Raw genomic sequence first — 26025 nt, 5'->3', positions numbered from 1 at the left:
TAGGAAGTCTGCTTCAAAGACTTCCTCATGCATTACCCATTGGAAAGCTTCACACATATATGAACACAACACTTCTTGACCATTTGCTACCAGAATTCTTACAGGTGGATCTATTGGTTTAAGCGGATAACCCAGTCCCTTAGCAATGGTGAGGTCTGTGAGTGCTGCCAGAATCCACTAGTATATGCAAGATCTTCTTCTTGTAACTCCCGACTAGTCTCATAGTTTGAGGTGTACCCAATGCATTACCTCCCATTGCACAAAGAGATATGAGAGGACCTTCTTCTTGGTCTGGTTCTGCTGAGTGTTCTTCTTCTAGCAACTCCTCAGGGCATTCTTGCACTACTATCATGTGCATATACTTCTTCTTGCATTGATGCCCTGGGGTGAACTTCTTATCACACCAAAAGTAGAGATTACGAGCTCATTTTTCTGCCAACTCAGCTTCAGAGAGACGCCTAGCTTTTGGTGGATTGGTGGTTCTGGATGGGGTGATGGCTGGTGGTCGATTTGGTGGTTGGTATATTGAACTAGTTGCTGGAAATTTTGGGGTTGAAGGTGATGGTAGCAATGGTGGTTGGGGTCTGTAAGGTGTGATTGGAGTAGTAGCAGTTCTGTTCATAGCTGTTTTTCCAATTTTTACTGCATTCAGGTAATTATCTTGGATTCTAGCTAAGGCGTAAGCCTGTTGCAGGGTTTTTGGACCTAACATCTGTAATGGGTAACCAATTTCATCCTTCAAACCACTCAAAAAGCAACTTAACACATTTTCTTCAGATAATGAAACCTTATGAGCACAAACATCAAAGGCCTCCATATAGTCTGAGAGATTACCAGTTTGTGTGAGTCGCTTAAGGTCTGCCATTGGATCTTCATAGATCCGTTCTCCGAATCTCCCTTTTACAGCTTTAACAAACTCTAACCATGGCGGATCATCGTTTCGACCTCTGTTCTTCAAGTAGGACTGATGCCATTCTAGAGCTCGGCCCTCCAAATGAAGTGAAGCGAGTTTCACCTTGGATTCAGGAGGTGTGTTATCTATTTGGAAGAATCGTTCACATCTGAACAACCAGCCGTCGAGCTCTGTTCCGTTGAACTTTGGAAAATCAACCTTTGCAAATCTGGTGGAAAGCTGGTATGGGTGCTCTGAGTTCGGATTCAGGTTGAGATGACCGCTAACATGAGGTCCTTGGTTATGCGATGAATAGGAATGAGAATCCCGTTCTGTGAAATAAGTTTTAAGCTCATTCACAATGGAGCTCTGTTGCTTATTCATCATGTATGCAATCAGCTGTTCTTGTTGTTTCCGATAATCTTCGTTCAGCTGTTCTTGCTTCTTACTGTGCTCAACGAACCAACCCTTGACCATCGATTTGAGGGTATCCTCAATCTTCTTTAGTTCTTGTAATCTGGTTCCTTCAGCCATGGCAGATGCAAGGTTTGGATATGGCGGGAATGACACAGGTAGGATAGATTCTCTGATACCAAATGATACCAGACTAATTTCAGAGAGAAAGAGATTGAGAAGAAAGAAGAAATCTGTTAATTTTCATTGATGATTTGCAAGGAAAGGTACAGGGGAATATATGACCGTTGCTCTCGTGTGTTGCGCAGCAACAAACAGGAGAGAGAACAAACACGTGTCAAGCACAATTACAGCTAGTTAACGGTAAAAATAACAAACATAGGCAACAGTAATTAAAAGAACATAGATGAAATTAACCACATAACATCTTGCTGAAAAAATACAGAAATCTAATGAAAGAGAAAAAATGCAGAAATCAACATTTTCGGAAAAGAAAGAGACAGAGAACTCACCGATGGAGTGTGGAACGATCGGCTACCGGAAAAGGAAAAAATGAAGCTCAGTTACATCGTCGTTGACACCTACTTCCTTCATTCTACATCGTTCTAAAGAAGAAATCACGGTCGCTCTTCGTTGTTCCCCACCTTCGCTCAGTCATTCGATTGTTGATTGTTGCTCAAACAGATCCCTAGTGTAGTGGATTTCAATGAGAACAACGGAGAAGGGTCCTTTGAAATCTCAGATGGGTCTAATTTTTAAGGGTTTTTTCATTTCATAGATATGCCATGTATTATAATTTTTATTAAGATTTAAAATTAGTTTTAATGAAGCGTAATTTGTTGATTGGTGTTGTATAAGGTTGTAAAAAACGCTAGGCGCTAGTCGGGCGGACAGGCCCCTCAAAGATTAATCGGGGATTAGTCGGAGATTAATCGGGGATTAATCGGATTTGTATTTTTGTATTTTTTATTTATTAATAAATACAATTAAAATATGTATTATACTATCTTAAAATAATAATATAAAATTATTTAATATAGAAAAATACTATATATCTTTCAAATTGTGCAAACATCAACATTTCAACAACAATATCATTGAAACAACTTAAAAGTGAATTATAATAAAGCAAAAAAATAAATTCACAATTAAAACTACTTTTTTCATTGTCGTTTAGGCGGTGCCGAGGCAGCCTAAGCGGAGCCTAAGCGGTTAAAAATCGTCTAAGAATCAATAAAACGCCTAGAGAGACTAATCATAGAAAGTCGCGGCGGATTCTCGATTTCGAGCGCCTAGGCGGTGCCTAGGCGGTCCAGGCGGCCTTCGTTTTGAACAGTGGTTGTATTAGTAAGGTGGTGACTAGGCTAACAGTGTTATGACAAATAAGCATACCGTTTAGATTAGAGCATTTTTGCTATAATTTGGAAAGTTTCAGTATATATTTGTGTGTTTATTTGATATAGGGACAAATCTGTTTAAACGGACAAATACAGGAAAAAAATATGTGTATTAACCCATGATTATATGACAAACATGTATACAATAACATATCATAAACATGTTAAAAAAAGTTCAAAATAATTGTCCCATGCTTTGCGAGAAATTTTAGAGTATATACTTTTCTTAGTTATAAAAAAAGATTGTATATTTTGTATAATACCATAAATAATCTTAGCAACAAAAAAGTATTTCATTTGAGTTTAAAATATATAATCTCCATCTTTGTTCTAAAATTATAAAAAAAAACAATTTCTCTACAATGTTGAATGGAATAATCCCATACAAATATCCACAATTATCAAAGGAAAATTATGATAATTGGTGCATTAGAATGAAGGCTTTGTTGGGTTCCCAAGATGTATGGGAAATGGTAGAAACTGGATATGAGCAGCAGAGAATGAGGAGGAATTGACGAATGCTCAAAAAGCGAAAAGGAAGAAAGACCAACAAGAACTCTCTCTAATCCACATGTGTCTGGATGAGAATATGTTCGTGAAAATTTCGACTGCAACAACAGCCAAGGAGGCATGGGAGATTCTCGAAAATTCCTTTAAGGGGAAAGATAAAGTAGTCAAGGTGCGTTTGCAAACCTTGAGAAGTGAGTATGAGAAACTCAAGATGAAAGAGTCAGAGAAAATTGATGAGTTCTTTAATAGAACTTTGGTAATTGTCAATCAGTTGAAGAGATATGGAGAAAAAATGGAGGATGTTCTTGTGATAGAAAAAATCCTTCGTTCTTTGACTCAGAAATTTGATTACGTGGTGACTGCCATTGAAGAATCAAAAGATCTGGAGACTATGTCTGTAGATCAACTCTTGGGCTCGTTACAAGCCCATGAGGAGAGATTAAAAAATAGAGAAGAACCTGTCGCTCAGGTGTTGCAGGCGAAACTAGATTTGAATGATAAAGAAGAAAAGAAGCAATTTGAAGGTGGATATGGAAGAGGAAGAGGAAGAGGAAGATCAAGAGGTAGAGGCCGTGGCCGTGGCTGGAATCGTGGATATATTGGAAGAGGTAGAGGTGGCAGAAATTTCCACAATAATGAAGCCACAAATAATCAGCAATGGAATGCAAGAGGCGTGGTAGAGGCAACAATTTCCAAGGCCGTGGAAATAATTGGCATGGTCGTGATAAATCTCGTGTGCAATGTTACAATTGTCAAGAATTTGGGCATTATGCTGCTGAGTGTAAATCTGAACCTTTTAAAGACGAACATGCCAATTTTGCCGAGGAGGAAGATGAAGAATCAACTTTGTTACTGACATGTAGCGAAGATGAAGCAAGGAGCAAGGAGTCTTGGTATCTAGACTCGGGAGCAAGCAATCATATGACGGGAAATAAATAACTTTTTTATAAGCTTGATGAATCTAAGAAAGGAAGTATTTCTTTCGGTGACAAAACAAAAGTTCCAGTTGTGGGAAGTGGTGACATTCTTATCAAACTGAAGAATGGAGATCATCAATTTATTTCTCATGTTTATTATGTTCCAGCTTTGAAATCCAATATTTTGAGTATTGGACAACTTTTGGAGAAAGGTTATGAAGTGGAGATGAACAGGAATGGGCTGGTTATGAAAGATAGAAAGAAAAAAATGATTGCAAAAGTTCCTATGTCTGCAAACAAGATGTTCAAATTAAAAATCAGCAGTGATCATCCTATGTGTTTGAAAGCCTCATCAGATTCTGCATGGCTGTGGCATCTCAGAATGGGTCACTTGAATTTTGGTGGACTGGAGCAAATGTGCAAGCAACAAATGGTGTATGGATTACCTTCCATAAATCATCCCAATCAGATTTGTGAAGGGTGTATGTACGGGAAGCAATTCAGAAGGAGTTTTCCAAAGGAGTCTTTGTCAAGCACATCAAAACCACTTGAATTGGTGCATGCAGATATTTGTGGTCCCATTAATCCGACTTCACATGGAGGAAGCCGGTATTTCTTATTATTTATTGATGATTATACTCGGAAAACATGGGTTTATTTTTTGAAGGCAAAATCTGAAGCATTTGAAGTGTTTAAAAAATTTAAAGCACTAGTTGAGAATGAAAGCGGTTTGAAGATTCAAGCATTGCGAACTGATCGAGGAGGAGAATTCACATCTGAGAAATTCAATCAGTTTTGTGATTATAATGGTGTTCGTCGATTGCTTACTGTTCCAAGATCTCCTCAAGAAAATGGTGTCGTGGAACGAAAAAATAGAACCATTCTTAACATGACCCGAAGCATGATGAAGTGCAAAGGTATGCCAAAAGAATTTTGGGCAAAAGCAGTAACATATGCAGTCTATTTGAATAATAGAAGTCCTTCAAAGAAGCTTTTGCAAAAGACCCCCAATGAAGCATGGTGTGGAAAGAAACCAAATATTTCTCATGTAAAAGTATTTGGTTGTCTTGGTTATGTTCATGTTGCTGACGAATTGAGAAGCAAATTGGATGATAAAAGTGAGAAGATTGTGTTTATTGGCTATGCAAAAAATTCCAAAGGTTATAAATTTTATAATCCTCGGAATGGAAAAGTTGTGATAAGCAGAGATGCAGAATTTCAAGAAGAAAGCTCTTGGAATTGGAAGATTCCAGAAGATGAAAATTATGATTTTCTTCCTGTATATGATGATGATTTTGCAGGTCAAAATGAAGATGTAATTATCACACCACCAAACTCACCTTCCACATCTCAGACAAATGTGACAGACTCATCCCTAGAAAGTTCATCAGAGAGGCAGCCTCGAATGAGAAGTTTAAGTGAGATTTATGCAGCAACTGAAGAAGTAGATAACGCTACTTTATTCTGTTTGTTTGCTGATACAGAACCTGTACAATTTGAAGAAGCTGTTCAGGAAAAGAAATGGAGACAAGCAATGGATGAAGAAATAAATTCCATAAAGAAGAATGACACTTGGGAATTGGCAACACTGCCAAAGGGAAAAAAATGCTGTAGCAGTGAAGTGGATTTTCAAAATAAAGAAAAATGCCAAAGGAAAAGTGGAGAAGTATAAAGCTCGCCTTGTTGCAAAAGGTTTTTCTCAAAAGGCCGGAATTGATTATGAAGAAGTTTTTGCTCCGGTGGCTCGAATTGAGACAATTCGATTAGTTATTTCTTTGGCAGCTCAACAAGGATGGAAAATTCACCAAATGGATGTCAAATCAGCATTCTTAAATGGAACTCTTGAAGAAGAAGTTTATGTCAATCAACCATTGGGTTATACTGTGAAAGGGCAAGAAGATAAGGTGTTGAAGTTAAAAAAGGCTTTGTATGGCCTTAAGCAAGCTCCAAGGGCTTGGTATTCTTGCATCGATGACTATTTCCAGAAGAATGGCTTCACAAGATGTCCATATGAGCATGCTTTGTATATCAAGGAGAATGAGGATGGAAAAATAATGTATGTATGCTTGTATGTTGATGATTTAATTTTCACAGGATCTGATCAAAAGATGATTGAAGAATTTAAGAAGTTGATGACAAATAATTATGAGATGACAGATTTGGGGCTGATGTCATATTATTTGGGCATTGAAGAGCAAAGTGATGAAGGTGTCTTTTTGTCTCAGAAGTCATATGCAGAAGCTATTTTAAAAGAATTCAAGATGGATAAATGCAATTCAGCTTCTACGCCAGTGGATTGTCGAAATAAGTTGTCAAAGCATAATGATGAAGAAAAGGTGAATCCAACTTTGTTTAGAAGGTTGGTTGGAAGGCTGAGATTTTTGACATGTACAAGGCCAGATATCTTATATGGAGTTGGACTCATTAGTCGTTACATGGAGGTTCCAACTTTAACTCATATGGAGGCAGCAAAACGAATACTTCGATACATCAAAGGTACACTGGATTATGGTTTATTTTACTCTTCCCAGAACAATTTCAGATTGTATGGATTCAGTGATAGTGATTGGGGAGAAGATGTTGATGATAGAAAAAGCACAACTGGTTTTGTGTTTTTTATGGGAACTGCTGTTTTTGCTTGGAGTTCTAAGAAACAAGCAATTGTTACACTTTCAACATGTGAAGCAGAGTATGTTGCAGCGGCTTCTTGTGTTTGTCATGCAATATGGTTGAGACGGATGTTAAAGAGTTTGAAGTTTGCTCTAGATGGAGCAACTGATATTTTTGTTGATAATAAGTCAGCTATTGCGTTGGCTAAAAATCCAATCTTTCATGATAGAAGCAAACACATTGACACCAAGTATCACTTTATTAGAGAATGCATTGGAAGGAAAGAAATTCAACTCAAGCATGTACCATCCAAAGATCAAGTTGCTGATATTTTTACTAAAGCTTTGAAGTTGGAAGATTTCAGCAGATTGAGAGCTGTTCTTGGTGTTACTAAGGGATAAAAAAATTATAAGTTTAAGGGGGTGTGTTGAAATAATGAACTTATAATTAATAGTCTTTAATTTGATTCAGTGGATTATCCAAGAGTCATTTCTGTATCTGTATTTATAGAGAGTTAATGTGGTTTACTAAGAGTCATGTTTGTAATCTATAAATACCTATCAATACAAAGTAGTAAGGCAAGAGAATCAGAAGAGAATTTCTTCCAGCAATTATACTCTTCCTCTGTACCTCTGAAAGTTTATTTATTTGATCCAACACGTGCGACACAAAGTTGTGTAAGTAGTCCAACTGGTTATTTTAGAAGAAAGCATAATCTAGGGATTCAAGAAGATGACACTGAATATGGCCGCAGATTAGGAAAACAGATGTTCTGAAAGATGTCCTGATATGGGGGAAGGTGCTGGAGGAGGAAACATAAGGGGTACATAACAAAAGATTGGCAATGGTAACCACAGTGGAACACAACTTGACAGTCTGATGCCTAAATTATTAGAAGCAACAGCTATGCTAGATGTAGAAAGTATATGTTTAGGTGCAAAACGGGCTGCCTAAATAATTTAATTCTTAATGGTAGAGAGAGGTTTGAAGACGTTGAGAGAGAAATAGTAGAGATAGGAGTGAGAGAGAAATGGTAGAGAGATGAGTGAGAGAGATGTAGAGGAGAAATGGGAGACATGGGTTGAGTGAAGAAGATGAGGGTATTTTAGTAAATTTATAAAGAATAAGGTTATATTAGTCATTCCATAAAGAGCGGGTCCTACTTTTTTTAATTCTATAATGAAAAATGCTGACATGGCATAGTTGACCAGCGCTGACCGGTCACAAAAACCGGTTGTACACTTTAGTGGGAGGTCACCTGAAGTTCGTACGGTTTAGTGTGACAAAATTTTGGTTGTACACGAAAGTGTGATTTGGAGTAAAAGTTGTACACCACGTGTATAATTTACCCCTATAATTGATAACATCCAGATATTATCCTCGGGATAAATTCATAAAAATCCACAAGTAAAAGGATCAACTAGTAAACAACGCCCCGCCACCAGATGAGATCCGCTAGGCCAAGGCAGTGGCGTAAGCTTGAAGCCATACGCCATAAAGATCTTGCTACATGGATATGTCTCGAAACTACCATACGTCATAAAGGACCCACGTTTGCCAGGCTGACATGGACATGCCATCCAAGGTAGATTCGCCCATAGTGTCAGCAAGCAGTTATCAAGGAAACCACTACAATTAATAGAATTAAATAGTTCCTTAAAGGCACTAACGGTCCGACATAAAGAATGTATCATTAAATCATATTAAAGGGCATTAAATGAAGGACTACTTCGATGATTATGGAATTTAGTATAAGTACCCCACTACGAGGCATTCAAGGGACACTTTTCTAAATCTCTACTTTGTGCTTATAGTTTATTGGAAAAATGCATTATTAGGCTCCTGATCTTTTTTTTGGTTCATTAAGCCCTTGATATTTTATTTGGATACATTAAGCCTCTGGTCATTTATTTTTAGTCTCATTAAGCCCATGATGATCCAAAAAAGTAATTTTGAATATAAAATTCGGTTAACAGTCTATTATTTATTAAACCTGCATTAAAAATTTATATTTTTTCACTATTTGAAAGCAGTTTTGGATGTGTAATGTGGCTTATAGGAAAACTGTAAAACCTTAATTCAAACTGTAAAAAATATTTTTTTTAATAATTTCCAGTACAGATGAAGTTAATACGTATTTTTAACAGAATTAGATGTTCACAATTTGCTAATTTGATCATCAAGGGCTTAATGATACCAAAAATAAATGATCAGGGGCTTAATTTATCCAAATAAAAGATCAAGGGCTTAATATATCCAAATAAAAGATCAATGGCTTAATGAATCAAAAAATGAAAGATCAAGGGCCTAATAATGCCTTTTGCGTAGTTTATTCTCTCTAGGATCATTACTAACTTAAGTATCGGAGTGTCCCCAGCCGAACTCAACTGCGCCTCACAAGGAAGCATTCCGGTGGAGGAAATTGTGTCAGATATCAATTAGTGCGGTGAGCGTCTCTAAGACTAATATAGTTTTCACCACGAGCATAATGACATCGGAAGGACTAACCCCTTCCACTGGTGGGACCATCGTTCCACCTTCTACAGGGAATAATGTGACTTACATAGGGAATTACACTCTCCCAGAGGACACTGTAATTCAACCAGCACATGAATTCTCACCTTAATCCTTCCATGAACAAGTTGTTGATACAATAGCAAACAGTTTAGGTTACTAAGCCGCCGAACATGTAAGATTAATGTTGGAAAATCCATCCATAGGAGGAGCAACAAGTGGCAGACCCCTAGCCCATAGCCATGGAGGACAGTTTGGAGCTGGAAATAACCAAAGGCATTGGGATGACCTAACAAATCGAGGATCCTGAGGATTTATATTGGGAACATGAGCTCATCTTTTTTTTTTGGAGCCAGGGGGAGCTCTCAAATGCAACGTATCGGGATGAATGCCACTTTCACCATGACAGGACCTGTCATTACATCAAGGCGATTGTTCCATGACCTAGAGGGTCATTGTAGGCAAGAAGTGGCACTTGGCAATGTGACATATTTTATACATGGGATTCACTAGGCTTGACATATTTTATGTCACACAACGACTTAGAAGTTATTGTTTGCATTTACCAAATAATGAATGGAGGCATCTTTACACATCATTCATTATCCAAACATAGTTCTAATTTAAACATCCAAGCTATTGTGATGTTGATGAGGGGAATGAAAGATTACAAGGAGATGTGTGGGTTGCTATTACATTTTCCTTGGTAATGCATTAGTTTCTAGGGAAGCAAAAAAACATGCAATAGTTAGAAGATCATATGTGGAGGAATGATATAGATTAATGGATAACCTGACTTTTGAGATCAAGTGGTTAACTCGTTTTCTCAAGGAGTTTCACGTTGAAGTTCAGTATCTTATTCCATTATATTGTGGCAACCATGAATCCATACACATAGTAGAAAATCCTGTTTTTCATGAACAAACTAAGCATGTGGATATTGAATGTTATATTGTACATGAGAATTTGAGGTCTAGGTTTTCACATACTCCTCATATGGCTTATGAAGATAAATTGGCTGATCTATTCACTAATTATTTATCTCATAAACAAATGCAACGACCATTTGATAGAATGGGAGTCATATAAATCAATTCATATGGTTCTCATTCAATTTTGATACAGTTTTTGAGGTGAAGAATAAGCCAGTTCAAGATGTACAAGATTGTTCATTTTAAGGAGGAGATGTAGAAGAATTGGAGAAGATTCATGCATATACACATCAAACTTCTTGTTCAATACACTACAAAAAAAAAACGACTTTTAAGGAGGGGATATATTCTCATTAAAAGTCTAAATATCCTCACAAAAGTGTTTTTAATGAGAATAATTACTCTTATGGGCCCTTCATTACTGGGGTTCCTTACTAAAAGTATCAACGAGAATAAAGTTTATTCTCATTATAAACTTATAATGATAATAATTTTATCCCTATTAAAATAATATTTAGTGATAATAAAAGCTTCTCATTAAAATATTTATAATGATTAAAATATATTCTCATTAGAATGTTTATAATGATACAAAATTATGTCATTTAAATAAGTAATAATGACATAATCACTTCTCATTAAAGTATTTGTAATGATTGAAAATCTTCTCATTAAAATATTTATAATGTTAAAAAAAATTATCTCATTAAAATGTTTAAAATGATAAAAAAATCTTCTCATTAAAATGCTTGTCTTTATAATGATATTTTCCATTATTAATAATATTATTTGAACTAAAATGGTAAATAATAAAATAAATAAAATTTTGGATGGAAGGGAGCTATGATGCCATCAAATTTTTACGTATGCAATTCGAATAGCACTTCTCAAGATTCGATCAAGTAGTGGGCAATGTAGGCATGGTGTTTGTAGTTAACATTAACAAGCAAAGAAACAAAATGTTAAGGGTTAAATATCCAAGACAGAAAACCAGTAATTAATATAACTGCTCCAGCATGAATTCCCCCAATAGTTGCAAGGCCAAGAACAACATGAAACAACATAAGCACTCGAAACAGGACATCTAATTAGATGTACCAAATAAAAGAAATCTATACAGCAAGAACAGAGACTATATAACAAAATTGATCCATAAATGAAAACCTCATAGGACAAGAATCATGTTGACAATGAAAAAAGCATAGGAAAAAACAACAAAAAAAGAGGCAACTTCAATAACCTTTATATGTAAGCATAAACACGTTTCCATTGGGAAAAACAAGCAGACCCTAGTCCTCATCTTGCCTAAAGAACTAGGCCATTTATACAATTCCATTCCAGTGAACATCAAACCCAAAAAATATGCAATTTTCTTTTAATATACGTAGCCCATATCAAGCAGATAAATTAATTCAACTATCATTAGGAGCAACTTCAACTGCTTCCTGGAAAGTAACATGAGGCTCTGTCATGGTCTCTTCCATATTGCCACACCAATTTTACATAGTGTGATTTAATCTCACCGCTTCATGGATCAATAATTGACGAAGGAAAATCAAAACAGTTTAGGACAAATGATTTCAACAATTTAGGAAAGAAAATCACAATTTAGGGTAATTAATTTCTCATAATCTAACATACAAGCCCCAAGAATCCAGTAACACAAAAGAAAAGCAAACACGTGTAGAGTCATGAGTCTAAAGTCAATACCCAAAAGTTACATCCAACTTAATCAATCTGCAACCCAAAATTAATCAGCAACATCATATAATGAACACACTCAAATGAAATGGCATGAACAACGAAAGAGAGAGGATGAAAGATGCAGAGACCATATGAGGAGAAAAGTTGAAATGATAAAAATCTAACCATACTGAAAGATGAAATGATAAAAATCTAACCATACTGAAAGATGAAATGATAAAAATCTAACCATACTGAAAGATGAAATGATAAAAATCTAACCATACTGATTCGTCAATCTGCACATGTTCTGAAGTTATATGCTCATTGCAATATATTTTCAAGGGAAATGCACCTGGTTCATGAAAGAACCTGTAAGCATAAATAAAGCTGTAATTAATTAATGAAATTTCAGAAAGGTTTAAGGAACCTGTTAAAATCAAGGTTCAATTTTGCAAAAATATCACCAGCAGCTTCCATAGCTGCCTCATCAGGCTTCTTGTAACTTCCATAGATGCCCACATAGTCCAACAAGAAATCCTATCTTTATCATGTTTGTTTGAGTCAATTCTTTTTATCAAAATTTATGGTTGCAATCAAATCAACGAACTCTCCAATGGCATTAACAGGATGATATTCTGAAACTTTCTGTTTCTCACTACTTTTATCCACCTCTGACAGAGAAATCAGTACCTTCCGTACATAGATTGATTCCTTAGTTTTTTCTAGCAATTTAGTGACATGGATAGAACCAACTAACTAGCAATTTAGTGACATGGATAGAACCAACTAACTTAACTAAAAAAGTATTCATTAGCCATAAAAAAAGCTCCGATTAGACAACGGCAAGACCTCTAGTTGCATCATTGACAAAATCGATCTTACAAATGATGTGATCAACTATCAAACCAAAAGCTAGAGCAACGAGGCTCAACCATACAAACAACAGAACACTCCTTATTCCTTACCCAAAATAAAGAGCTCTTTCATAAACCCAAAACCTCCAAATGAGCAATAATATAAGCATAGTATAGAGTTGGGAAATGAATCTCCCGCAGATGATAGTAAATATCAATAAACACAATTTTTATAAACCTAGATCCCAAAACACAGGTTTGTGCAAGCTATCCATTGTAAAATTCATAATTAAAAGCACGGCAGCACACAAAAATGCAGCTGATTCGAAAGCGGGGAGGGATACGAATATTCCAAGTTTCTTACCTTTTCTCTGGGTGCTATTTTCATCTGTAGAAATTTCCAAGACAATTGCTTCTTCTACAAGGATGCTGATGCTCACTGACCCTGAATCTTCTTTTTTAAAGGTACCTTCATTCTATGCATTTGGACCCACTCAACAGCACTTCTAGTGGCTTTGAAGAAACTTTGTTGAAGTCTTTTCTGCAATGGACCAAAGTCTCAAAATATAAAGCCGGAATTCAATATTCCAAATGAACACAAAACCACAAGAATAAAGTGGTGATAATGCACTGTAATAGAAAAAGACACAACAACCATATCCCCACTAACCCTGCAGGAGTGGAAACACAAAAACTGACCTATTAAATTAGCCAATCCTTCATCGCCAATTCTACATGAATCAAGGTTCAAGCTCTCAAAATTGGTCAAACCTCATTCCATGAGCCTGGCATGCCAGGAAGACACCAATGGCTGCAATCTTGGTATCGTAATGGTGATTTTCTTTCCTCCGGTAATGTTACGTGATGCTTCCTATAGATGGAAGGGTGACCATCTTTTCAGTAATCTATCATTTGTGTGACATTTAGATACGTCAAATGAGTCTTCATCCCTCTTAATACTTTCTCTAGAACCAACATTTCAGGTGGATATTGCCTTAAATATGTAGCATTATTAATTGGCTCAACCTCACTGTCGCAGCCCCACTGCAGAATGTCAAAGCAATGAGATGTAAATCACTTTCTCACAAGAAACAATAAATCACGACCGAAAACATGAAACTTAATCATACACATTTGCATCAATTTAGAGAACTAGCAAGAACATAGCTTTGATGGAAAAATAACATGTGAATCGCTTAACCTGAATTGCAAAGCAGAATGTCTTCTGAAAAAGATCAAAGACTTCACTAGGTTATGTTATGATTAATCCATCTAGCCCATGCAGTTAAAGCTTTTCGAAATGCCTCTAAAACATTCAATTCATTATAAATTTGACTTCCTTCTTGGTAATGATATTTCCTGCATATATAGACAATCAATTCTTTTTATAACATAACTCGTTGGCATTCATATATCAACATCTCATAACTAAAAAAAGCTAGAAGCTAACCCTTTCGAAGTTTTTTGGTGAGTCCACCAATGTCTGGTGTTGAAGATGATTATATGATGCAAATAGCATTATAACCAATACTGGAACAACCTACCAGATGAAGAGTCTAATAACTTACAGCCCTTTCCCATTTCTAGAAGAGCATGACTGCTAATCCTTTGGGCCTTCCCATACATGGTGTTTGCAGTTGACAGTAACAAGCAAACAAACAAAATATTAAGGGTTAAATATCCAGGACACAACACCAGTGATCAGCAACATTTAGAGAGCGTAATTATCTATGTTTGAGAGTATTGAGTAAGCTTTGTACCTCTATGCTAACCCAAACATGCCAAAAGTTCCCCCTGCACGAAGCATTACCACTTCTACACCTTCCTCCTCCTTATCCTTACTTAGCTGAGTTGCCATTTCCCAAGCAGCCAAAGTATACACTGGATCCACTAGAATCCCTATTTCTTGGGCTATGTCTTGGCATCTTTCTATCTCTCCTTCGACAACTTTCCCAAATATGGAACACACACTCATCTTTAACTTAACATGATTTTTACACAGGCAGTTAACAGGCCTCGAGACCCTCATCCTGCTCCCAGGCAAGGGCATGTGCATTATACATGTTCTTCATTAGTAGTGTACATGCTTTATCAGGACAAAAATGAACTCTGCTGCACCACTGGCCCAACTGATAAAAACAAGTTAGAGTCAGCTACATGGTCCATTTCCGAGTATGCTAGATCAGATCTATCATTTTTAGCTATTCAAGTCTTTTTCCCATCCAAACTTTGGTTACAATAACCCAAGGTCCAGCTCTATCTATGTGCTCTGTTCTCTATGACTAATGTTTAGAATCTAAGAAGGCTCTGTTTCATTTACATTTTTCATAAAAACCAATGTTCAAACAGCAGGTATTGTTATCGTGAACAGAATGGGATACAATACGAGTGTAGGAAACATGACAGAGTCAAGAAAAAGGTTGCTAAACAACCAACCATTTAACAAAGGGCCAGATGAAGAGAGTAGTTTGGTTGAATTTGGAAGTGCATAAACCATTTAACAAAGGGCCAGAGAAACACAAAATCAGGCATGTTCAGGCATGTTCAGGCATGTCACAAGAAATCACTAAGGGACAGAAATTACCTGCTTGAAAATAATGCTTGTAAGGACTGCATAAACAAGCACATGATTAATCACTTCTTACTCATACTTTAAATTCAAAAAAAATCAAAGCACCAGTGTAAAAAAATGAAGTAAATTGCATTAGGTCATTGCCTGAGTAAAATGATCTACAAGGAATAACTAGATTGTATTTTCATTCAACAAAAGTGCAGTAATTTAGGTTCTCTAAGTAGATGGGAATGGACATAAAAATCATCAAAATTATAATCCTAATGTAATAAAATCACAATCCAAACAACATTTCTTGGATACAAAGAGGAATCAACAAAAAAGCAGATGAGAAGTCACAAAAAGGATAAAAATTTGAGAAACTAACTAACCAGTGCATTTGGAGTGATCACTTCAGATTGGGAGAGAGGTAAACATGCTCTTCAATGGTGTAATATGGCAAAACATATTATTACTTTGGATTAGAAGAGTACACCAAATGGATAGATGACCTTCAGAATCTTCACGTGATTGTCTCTTTCAGCTGAATATTAGTGATTTGGATATGATCATTTCTGTGTAATAAGCTGGCAGAGGAATGGCTACTACAATGAACAGAAATTGTGACTTGATGAGTTGTACTATAAAATACTACTTGCAATTGAATAATAAACCAGTTAAGAATCAACTGAATAAACTAAGTTAAGTTTAATTTACAACTGAATTAAACCAGAGATTATTTCTTGGTTCTAGACAACTGAATCTACAAACCAAGTTAAATTTCTACTATTTTTTCTTATGGACAACTGACCTATATTAAATGATGGTAGTTCTAACTTCTAACATGACCACTAGGTATTACTACAATCGAATTACATGGAATAGGCAACCACATTGCATCAAATGCCATAATTATAAAAACAAAAACCAAGTAAAAAAAGCCCATGAAAATTTGCTAGCTAGGAATAATAATATTGACAACACTGAGCAGGAAAAGAAAAGCTCATACCAACATACACAATGTACACAATAGTTTGCTAGCTAGGAATGAACAATATATGAACAGTTTGATTTTAGTTTACATTTTAAGGAACAATAGATAACATAATGATGGCTTGAACAAAAGAAACAATAGAATCCAATATGTAAAAGAATCTTAGAGGAAAAGGCAATATTTCTCACAGTGGTTTATGAGCACTTTAGGATGGAACATTAAAAGCCAAATTCAAGTAATTCAATGTCAAACCAGAAATCTATCACACAAATTCCCAACGAAATCTTTCTCAATATAGTAGATATATTATAACAGAGTTCCAAAATCTAACTGAACCCATTTTCTCAACCTTTACTAGCGCTTTACAGCCTAAAAGGTAGAACCTGCTAAGTAGTTGAAGAGAATAAAAACATAAGTCAAACTTAAACATTAGCAGTAAAAAAACCCCTAGAAATACAGTACCTTATTGAAAACATAGTCGCGCTCGGAGATAAGTTCCAGTCTATGAATAAATCGAAAGCCTTTTAGATCTCGATAGAAGTATCTGAAACCCTAAAAATCCAATGCAAAAAATATTCAAATAGAAAACCCAAAACTCATTAATGGATAATCGAGAGAAACAGAGAAACCATTGTAGAATCCTTAGTTACCTCTGGTTTTGTTCTCGGCAAGTTCAATATGAATTTGATTATCAAACCAAGAACAGAGAAGCTACAGACGAGAAATTACCTCTGGTTTTGTTTTGCATGTTCAATTGAATTTGTTGTCATGGAAATAGGAAATCGATGCCCTTGTTTATCTGACAAAGTGTGAAATTAGGTTGAGGAATGAAATTGGAAATATTTGAATGGAGGAGAGAGACTTTGTCTTAGTCAAAACATGGAGGGAAGCCCAAATGTTTGGGGGGAAAAGTTAGGCGGTAATGTAAAAAATTTGGGTAAAATTATTTTATGGGTTAATGAGAATAAAATATCTTATTCTTACTGTATTAAAATAAAACAATGAGAATAATGAAAATTTAAATTTAATAAATTGATAAAAATTAAGTATCAATGAGAATAAAATTAAATAAATATATTTTTTTTAATTTTAATAATAAAAAAATATAAATATTTTCATTAAAATTATTGAGAGAGTGAATTTAATGAGAATAATTTGTATTCTCATTAATTTTTTCTCATTACTACTCAATTTTCTTGTAGTGATAATAGAGCAATTAATTGAACCCACTATTCGAAACGAAGGCCACCTAAACCGCCTATGCCCTGCCTAGACGCTCAAAATCGAGAATTCGTCCCGATTTTCTATAATTAGTCTTTCTATGCGTTTTATTGACTCCTAGGCGATTTTCAGCCTCTTGGGTTCTGCCTAGGCTGCCTCGACACTGCCTAGACCGCCTAAGCGACAATGAAAAAAAGTATTTTTAATTGTGAATTTATTTTTTCCTTTACTATAATTCACTTTTAAGTTGTTTCAATGATATTGTTGTTGAAATGTTGATGTTTGCACAATTTTAAAGATATATATATGTTACAAATACACGTGTTTTTCTATATTAAATAATTTTATATTATTATTTTTAGATATTATAATACATATTTTAATTGAATTTATATAACAATTTCTTTATTAATAAATAAAAAATACAAAAATACAAATCCGATTAATCCCCGATTAGTCTTCGACTAATCTCCGATTAATCCTCGAGGGCCGTGTCCGCCCGACTAGCGCCTAGCGCTTTTTACAACCTTGATTGAAGCTTTTCCATTAGTTTTAGTTTGTTAAGATTGGTACCAAAACAAGTTTAGTTAGTTAATGATGCGTGAGAAATGAAGATAGTGTTATGATATTCTTCTTCCCAAATATTTCTTAGTCCTCCATTAGAATAAGTTTCCAAAAACACAATAATTACACAACCCAATGCATACACACAAGTCCTTAAAATATTTATTGGAATAGGTTCTACATTCAAAACAAAAACATTGTAAACAAACCCTAAATATTTTATATGCATATGATCAATATATAAAACAAACACTTAAACAATTGTATACAAGGCCAACATTTGTATCTCCATGATTGATCTCTTATTCACATCCAATGAAGAAGGAGAATCACCTATACCAGCCCACACAAAAACTTAGGATTTGAGAACAAAGCTTTCCAAAGAGAGGGAAGGAATAAATAATTTATCCCTTCCAAGCCTAACAGAATTGACATAATCCACAGGGCTATGAGCAGAAAGACCAGGGATAAAAAATCCTGCTATCCTAAACAAAGTGCTGCACCAAGTCTCCTTATAATCAGGTCCATGTATATAATGTAAAATGAGACTTCTAAACATCTCCCAATATGCATTAATCCACATCGGTATCGCATACCATAATGAAAGGTAATTCTTGTTTGGCGCCTCCTCCATCAACTACAACACATAACACCATGTACATAAATATCACTTACATTTGTGAGAGATAATAATAAAAGCTATTATTGGGTGTTACATCAGCTTCAGTTTTTGGTTCAAATATAGTTTTCTTGACATGGTACTAGAGCCTTTTAAACCAAGTGATCGAAGGTTTGAATCCTAACAACTCTCAATTATTGGGTCTTAACAATTAGTTTACAATTTAAATGGTTTCTTGCCAAAATTATTGTTGATTTGACAAAACACTATATATGATTCCTAAAGAAATATATTACACTTTTAGGATTGGTGTACCATATCATCTATGCACCAAAATTTGATTTCACGCCATATATTTTCGACTCTAAAGTTTATAAATTTAGTGGTTTATGATTTATTTTTAGGATCTAAGGTCTATGTTTTAGAGTCTAGAATGATTATATGACAAACATGTATATAATAACATATCACAGACATATATACACGTTACAGAAAGTTCAAAACAATTGTCCCATGCTTTGTGAGAAATTTTAGAATACTATTAGCGTACATACTTTTCTTGGTTATAAAAAATACTGTATATTTTTATGATACCATAAATAACCCTAGCAACAACCCTTTTACCCTTAAGGAGCACCATACTGCCGCATTATCCTACTTTTTTTTATTATGCTTTGCATGTGTTGGATAAAAAAAGTTAAAATCCAAATATTTAATTGAGTTTATAAATATTTAATCTCCATCTTTATTCTAAAGTTATAAAAACAATTTTTTTTCTAGAACCAAGAAATATGTAACTGGTCCAAAAGCGAAGAGCATAATATATGTGCTTTTTAATGATGTATGAAATTGACCAAACTTGGTTTTTAAATTGTAACATTTTAGATGTTAGAGGTAAAATTGATATTGAGTGTCAATATTAGAAGTATTTTTATACCTTATACCATGAAAAAAACAACAAAAAACCCTTATAGCGATGATTAGATGAAGGGTTTGGAGGGGTTAGGCTCCTCCAAACCCTTCATCTAATCAAAACCTAAAAAAGTTTTAACTAAAATGTCCCTAAATTAAATATTCAGTTCCAATGAATATTCTATTGTACTCCTCGTGTAATACACCTTATTAACGAATTACTATCATTTGTCTAATTTTATTCTTAACACCAATCATCGGCCAACGAGATGAGATACAGTGTAGTAGAAGGTCTTCAATTCCATATCTACATAAAAATGAGGGGACAAAAAGTACGTACCTCGCCAAAGTACCAACTGTCATAGTGAATACATGTTCCAAAATGCTTGAAGGCAAACAAGACCTTGTCGTCAAAAGGAACTCTGGGAACCATATCATTGCAGTAAACAACCCTGAAATATCTCGTTTCGGGATAGTTTATATAAGCTTCCATAAAGCCCGCAAATTTTGTATCTCCAACCCTTGGCTGCCCGAAGGTGTAAACATTTAGCAACCTATGAATACGAGTATCAAAATGAGTTATCATAATCATGTCATAAGATTTATATTCTATTCATGAAACCGACATAAAAACTAATAACCATGCAAAACATCGTTGTCTTGTCTCTTTAAATCATATTGTCATAATTCGTATAAAAATAATAAGACCATATTAGTCATGTCAATCGAGTTCTCTCTGTAAATCGTGTTATACCTGTCAAGAATTTCCCTCTCTTCTTGAATCACAAGCACACTTGGGAATAATATAGCAAGTGCTCCCCCTAAGCTATGTCCGGTGACTACGAATTTCGCATTCTTGTGCTTCTCTAATAGCTCTGTAAGTTTCAATACCACAGTATAGTAAGCTCTTTTCTTAGCGAGTTCCTTCATTTTGGCCATGGATTCGCCTTGCAGATGGAAAAAGTCTGTTTCATGCTTGGCAAGGTGAGTTTGGAAAGTGGCAGGATCACTTCTGCTACCCAATCCCAAAGCTTCTAAGAATCCGATATGGACTTTTCCAACTTTAGGGATTTCATACCAGGAAAAATCGAAATCAGTAATCCAATCTTGGGCAGTTAAGGGCTCCGTTCCCCGGAAACTTATTACGATCAAGTTTGCATCTACTTCCTTGTCACAACATATGAACACTTGGGTGTTGCTTTCTTTTTGGCTCTCTGCAGAAATTCTCAACAATATGATGAGTTATAAATTTGTCTCCAACATTAGGGAAATTAGCACATATATTATCCCATAAATCATAACTATTTCCCATTTTGTGTTATTTTAGAAATTATTTCTCAAATTGGGGTAGTTTTGATCCAATAGACTTGTGAAATGCAAAGAGGAATTACATCTTCCAATTAAATCTTGTGGTTTGACCTATTTCTAAAAAATAGTTATCATGATTTAAAAATTTGCAAACAACGATAATGTTTGTACAGTTTATAAACTCAGACATTCGTAAAAAAATGTTACCGTGACCATTGCCAAAAAAAACTATTTATAGCAATTAAAAACACTGATTTTATAAATTACGTAAAATAAAGGTTTGACTTTGCAAATTAATTAAACAATAAGTATTATTTGACCGAAAATTGACTCACACATCTTTTAACTACAAATTTCATAAAGCACATAAACTTTGTTCGCAAATTTTTAAACCACAAAACCTGTTTTTACAAATTAATAAAACAAAATGATTAATTTTTATACTTTTCTCTATTTTTATTATATTCTAGAATTTGTTATTCTATTACCCTCATGTAATTGTAATGTGGTTGAATATGTATTTATATATATTTGGATAGTTAATAAAATTAGCTATTTAATTTTCAGAACTATATATATATATATGGCTAAACTATAAATGTCCAGAAAATGATTATATAATAATAAGTTTTTATTGGTTATATGTCTTACCCTAAAATTGAAATTTTGTTTTATGTCTTTACCCTAAAATGTTAAAGTCATACAAATATTCAATGATGTTAATCCCAGTCTCTATCTCCCTAAATCCATCGTGTATATACGTAACAAATTTCAAAACCAGTTTTTACTAGATCTATTCACACACCGCGTACCTGCTATATCCATCCAGATCCACGTCAAATGAGTCGGATTTAGACAAGGAAAATGAATATTAAGCTTGATTCGGTTCAAGGTCGCCAAAGTTTGCCTATATCTAGCGCGAGTTTTTGAGATTTATAAAATACAATAGGCTGGCCCGACCTGGCTCACCTCTCCGTATTATTAATAATTATTAAATATACATTTTAACTTTTATTATTAAAAATATATGTTCTTTTTAGCTAGGTTTGCTCCGTGTGGCTTGAGATTTGATTTTTAAGTGAACCCAGCCTGATTTGAGCCTTCCTTCATTAACATCAGTATTTTTAGGTGAACGCCTTCTAGGGCTAGTTTGGACATGGTTGAGCCTAGGTGAAAAATCGAATGTTGTCCCAAATTTGTAAACATGCATTAATACAGAAATAGCCTATAGCCTATAGCTACGGCTTATTAGCAACGGTTTCAATATAAAACAGTTGCTAAAGATCATTGGAGTCGGTTGTTTGTAACAACCGACTACAATAATGCCTTATTGGCATCGGTTAAGGCGGCTAACCATTATAATAATGCCAAATCATTATAATAATTTTAATGTTATAATTGGATTAAGTTTGGTCATTGGTGTCATTGGAGTCGGTTGTTAGAAACAACCGACTCCAATGACTATGTATCAGAGTCGGTTGTTGCAACAACTGACCCTAATGACATCATTAGGGTCGGTTGTTAGCTAACAACCGACTCTAATACCTAGGCATTGGGGCCTGTTGTTCTAACAACAGACTCCAATGACCACCTTTAGCATCGGTTGTAACCGACGGTAAAGCCCTCATTATTGGCGTCGGTTTAACGACCGACGCCAAGCATTACCGTCGCCTCCCTTTAGCATGGTCGTACAACTTTAGCTAATAACGGTAAACGACCTGGCTATAGACATTTATGTACTAGCGATCGATTACGAGAAATTTTTTACATTACTCCGAAAGGAATACACACGACCAATGAAAAACATTTATTGCTCGGGTGTATTACTCTCCAAATACATAAAAAATTTCATTAGTTACAAACTTAATAAACTTGTTTCTTACCAATCCAGCAGTCGTAGAAGGCAACAAAGTGCATCTGTCCATATGAAACAATCAGATTCAATTATTATAAAGTGATGAAATTAATGAAGATAATGATAGATTAAGAACTTGCCTCCCAGTAATTATCAACAACATTTTGAACAACTTCCTTATTCTCATAAACAATTTTAGAAGCCATAATGCAAAGGTCCATCAGATATTTGTCACCCAGATCAGATTTTATCTTTGCAACATCTGAGGCTATATAATTATCCACTTTCTCTGATACGATTCTAGTCTTATACAGCTCAATTCTATCATCTACGTGCCCTATCATGCTCAAGAAATCCTTCGAACCTCTTTTCGGTTTCCTCAGATTTCCTGCAAATTCACATATATATTGTTGGAGATAATTAATAAGTCTAATAGTTGTCCGTTGGTAGTTGACAATAGATAAGGAGATAATTAACAATAATTATCTCTAATATATATATATATAGACAAAAAGCATTCAGAGGTCTTATTTTTCATTGTTTGGTTCATTAAGATCTCGATCTTTTATTTAGGGCCGTAAATGAGCCGAGCCGCTCATGAGCAGCTCGGTGATCGGCTCGATAAAAGCTCGGCTCGATTTGTAAATGAGCCGCTCGTGAACACGATTTACTGGCTCGGTTCGTAAACGAGCCGAGCTTGATCAGGTCAAAGCTCGCGAGCACGCTCGATCAGAACATTTATAAATAAATTTTAGTTTGGTAGAAAACTATATAGATTTGTGTTAATTCACAAATATCTAAACTTAATATTATTTCATTTGCTATTACATGATTTCGTTCACAAACATAATAAATGAGTAATAGACGAACTATTTATAAGCATTTTGTTTATTTATTCACGAACTTTGCTTGTGAGCTTGTTTATGTACACAATTAAAGAGTTATTTGCAAGCAAACTTCACAAATATAATTAATGATTTACTCCGAAACAATTCATGGTTAGATAATTTTCTTAATGAACCAAGTCTAAAATAGAATTTTGGGTTCGAAACAAGCTCGAATCTCGGCTCAAGCTCGTTGAGCAAGCCAAAGCTCGGCTCGGGCTCGGCTCGTTAATTTTATAGCAAGCTCGACTCGGGCTCGAGCTCGTTAATTTTATAGCGAGCCGAGCTTAAACAGGCCAAAGCTCGGCTCGGCTCGGCTCGATTACAGCCCTAGACACATTAACCCATTGATCTTTCATATATGGGTATATTAGGTCATTCCATAAATCAATTCATATATGGGTGTATTAAGGGTATGTTTGGTTAGATTTATATAACCCAGCGTTTAACATTTTCTCTGGACACCGCAGCATTTTGGAACTTTTCACGAAAAAATCGTTTTTAGAGTTTTTCATGAACGTTTGTAATTGCTTGTTATTGATAAAATAATCTTTCTTATTTCCACAGAATGTGTTTTCCTTTTAATATTATTTTTATTTTTAGAACATAATTATCGAAAAACAAGGTTTTGTTGCGTTCAATAAATTTTTTATTTTTTATTTATTTGTTGATTATTTTAAAACATATCCATATTAGACATTTTAAATACTAACAGCAACAGTTCAGTATAATTCTACCAAACACTAATAATTAAACAGCTAATAACAAACACCCAATAACAACAACAAACAGCTTACTACAACCGCAAACAACTAACATCAACAGCAACATCTATTAGCTAACTGTTTAATCAAACAGGCTCTTAATACACACCTATATATGAATTGATTTACGGAATGGCCTAATACACCCATATATGAAAGATCAAAGGGGTCAATGTGTCTAAATGAAAGATCGATGCCTTAATGCACCAAACAATGAAAGATCATGAGCTCAATGTGTCTAAATGAAAGATGGAGCACTTATTGCACCAAACAATAAAAAATCTAGGGCTTAATGCATCAAACAATGAAAGATCGATAGCTTAATGCACCAAACAATGAGAATATAGTATATGTACCATGGAATAAGTTGTAGAGTATGCCAAAAAAGCCACCATTAAGAGAAAGAAGATTGAGGAAGAATTCAACTATGTAAGACAAGTATTCCATTGGCTTATCAAAAAGTTGGAGGATTTTGGTAATGATGAGTGTAAGCAACACTTTCCACCATTGATCAATAGCTGTTTTACTCTTAATTTCTTCATCTGAACTTTCTAAGAAACTCATTCCACTCTTTACATCTTTCAGCAAAAAATACTTCACTATGTCTCTCTTTCTTCCCTTATTAGGATTTAGTATAAGGTATATTGGAGCACTAGTCTCTTCACTAGTAGCAAGAGCAGAAACAGCAGCCATGGCTTTGAAAATAGCTAGGTTGAAGATGGAGTGAGAGAGGAGGATATTTAGGAGTGCATTTATAGGTTCATTTGGCTTAAATATTTTCTGCTTTTAGCAAAAAAATAAGAGATGCTTTAATGATTAATTTTAATTATTTTCGGTTACTTATAAATGTTAATTATTGTTATTGGTTTGTTATAAAAGCATATATTATTACATAAAAGGGAAAAATACACATGCTATACGTTAGAGATTAATACAAGATATATGATTGAGCCTTAACTATCAGCTAGAACTTTTAGTTCAATGGATTCCAAGATACTGTAAAGATAAAAATGAATAAAACTCTATGTAATTCTAGATAAAATTTGGTACAAAAAAACCACAAACAGAATGACACAACACACAAGGGAAGAACATAGCCTCAGACTTGGATTGACACGATCGTATTTAGATTGAAACGTGGGACTTTAGATATTCCCTTGAAGAACTTTCTATTTATACATCTTCTCCATCCGTTTTTGAATCTTTTTATTCAATGCATTGAAGCACATGTAAAAATCTCTAAATATCGATCTAGAAGGTATCCATTTAGTGTCTACTCGGACTATAAAGGTACTACCTAGATTAGACCTTAAATTTTTATCTCTGTAGTCATACAGTCTTGCAAATTCTACTATATAGCTACCTTTTTTTTTTTTCTACATGTCACTTCAAGCCCTACTGTCACTTATGGGGCAATTCGTTTGACTCTATCAAAGCACATGTAGTTTAACTTTTTTGCAACTAAAAGATTAATTGACTACATTTTAAATAAATTGATGAAACTTTCTCTTCTTTTGTTCAAACACTCATTTTTTTTCTTTTATTAATATATTGCGGGTTTGTTAGTTCTTGGACCATGGATGCTCATCCGGCCCAAGTTCTATCTCGTCCCAATTTCTATCAAAAA

The 26025-nt window shown here is 34.7% G+C and overlaps 1 protein-coding gene and 1 long non-coding RNA gene across 4 annotated transcripts; both read right to left on the bottom strand.

The window, feature by feature from the left end:
* Window positions 1-11525: 11525 nt before the first annotated feature.
* On the bottom strand, window positions 11526-17109 carry LOC136223826 (uncharacterized). 3 transcript variants are annotated; one of them, XR_010686144.1, is made up of 9 exons: window positions 16922-17109; window positions 16734-16823; window positions 15670-15882; window positions 15311-15336; window positions 14177-14855; window positions 13928-14085; window positions 13426-13770; window positions 13091-13267; window positions 11526-12241 (listed from the first exon to the last, which is right to left on the bottom strand). It is a non-coding gene; the product is annotated as an uncharacterized lncRNA (long non-coding RNA). The 3 variants fall into 3 exon arrangements; XR_010686143.1 differs by lacking the exon at window positions 15311-15336; XR_010686145.1 differs by lacking the exon at window positions 15311-15336 and having other exon boundaries at window positions 17001-17109.
* A 1070-nt stretch (window positions 17110-18179) lies between these two features.
* On the bottom strand, window positions 18180-25140 carry LOC136223615 (triacylglycerol lipase OBL1-like). The gene is made up of 6 exons (XM_066011718.1): window positions 24755-25140; window positions 22891-23138; window positions 22779-22812; window positions 20342-20801; window positions 19928-20141; window positions 18180-18693 (listed from the first exon to the last, which is right to left on the bottom strand). The coding sequence occupies exons 1-6, from the start codon at window positions 25089-25091 to the stop codon at window positions 18412-18414; spliced, it is 1575 nt and encodes a 524-aa protein (XP_065867790.1). The 5' UTR covers window positions 25092-25140; the 3' UTR covers window positions 18180-18411.
* Window positions 25141-26025: the final 885 nt, after the last annotated feature.

The sequence above is a fragment of the Euphorbia lathyris genome, chromosome 3 (genome assembly GCF_963576675.1).
Source record: "Euphorbia lathyris chromosome 3, ddEupLath1.1, whole genome shotgun sequence".
Lineage (NCBI taxonomy): Eukaryota > Viridiplantae > Streptophyta > Magnoliopsida > Malpighiales > Euphorbiaceae > Euphorbia > Euphorbia lathyris.
Note: the sequence above shows the minus strand (reverse complement) of the source record. Positions and strands in the feature narration are given on the sequence as shown.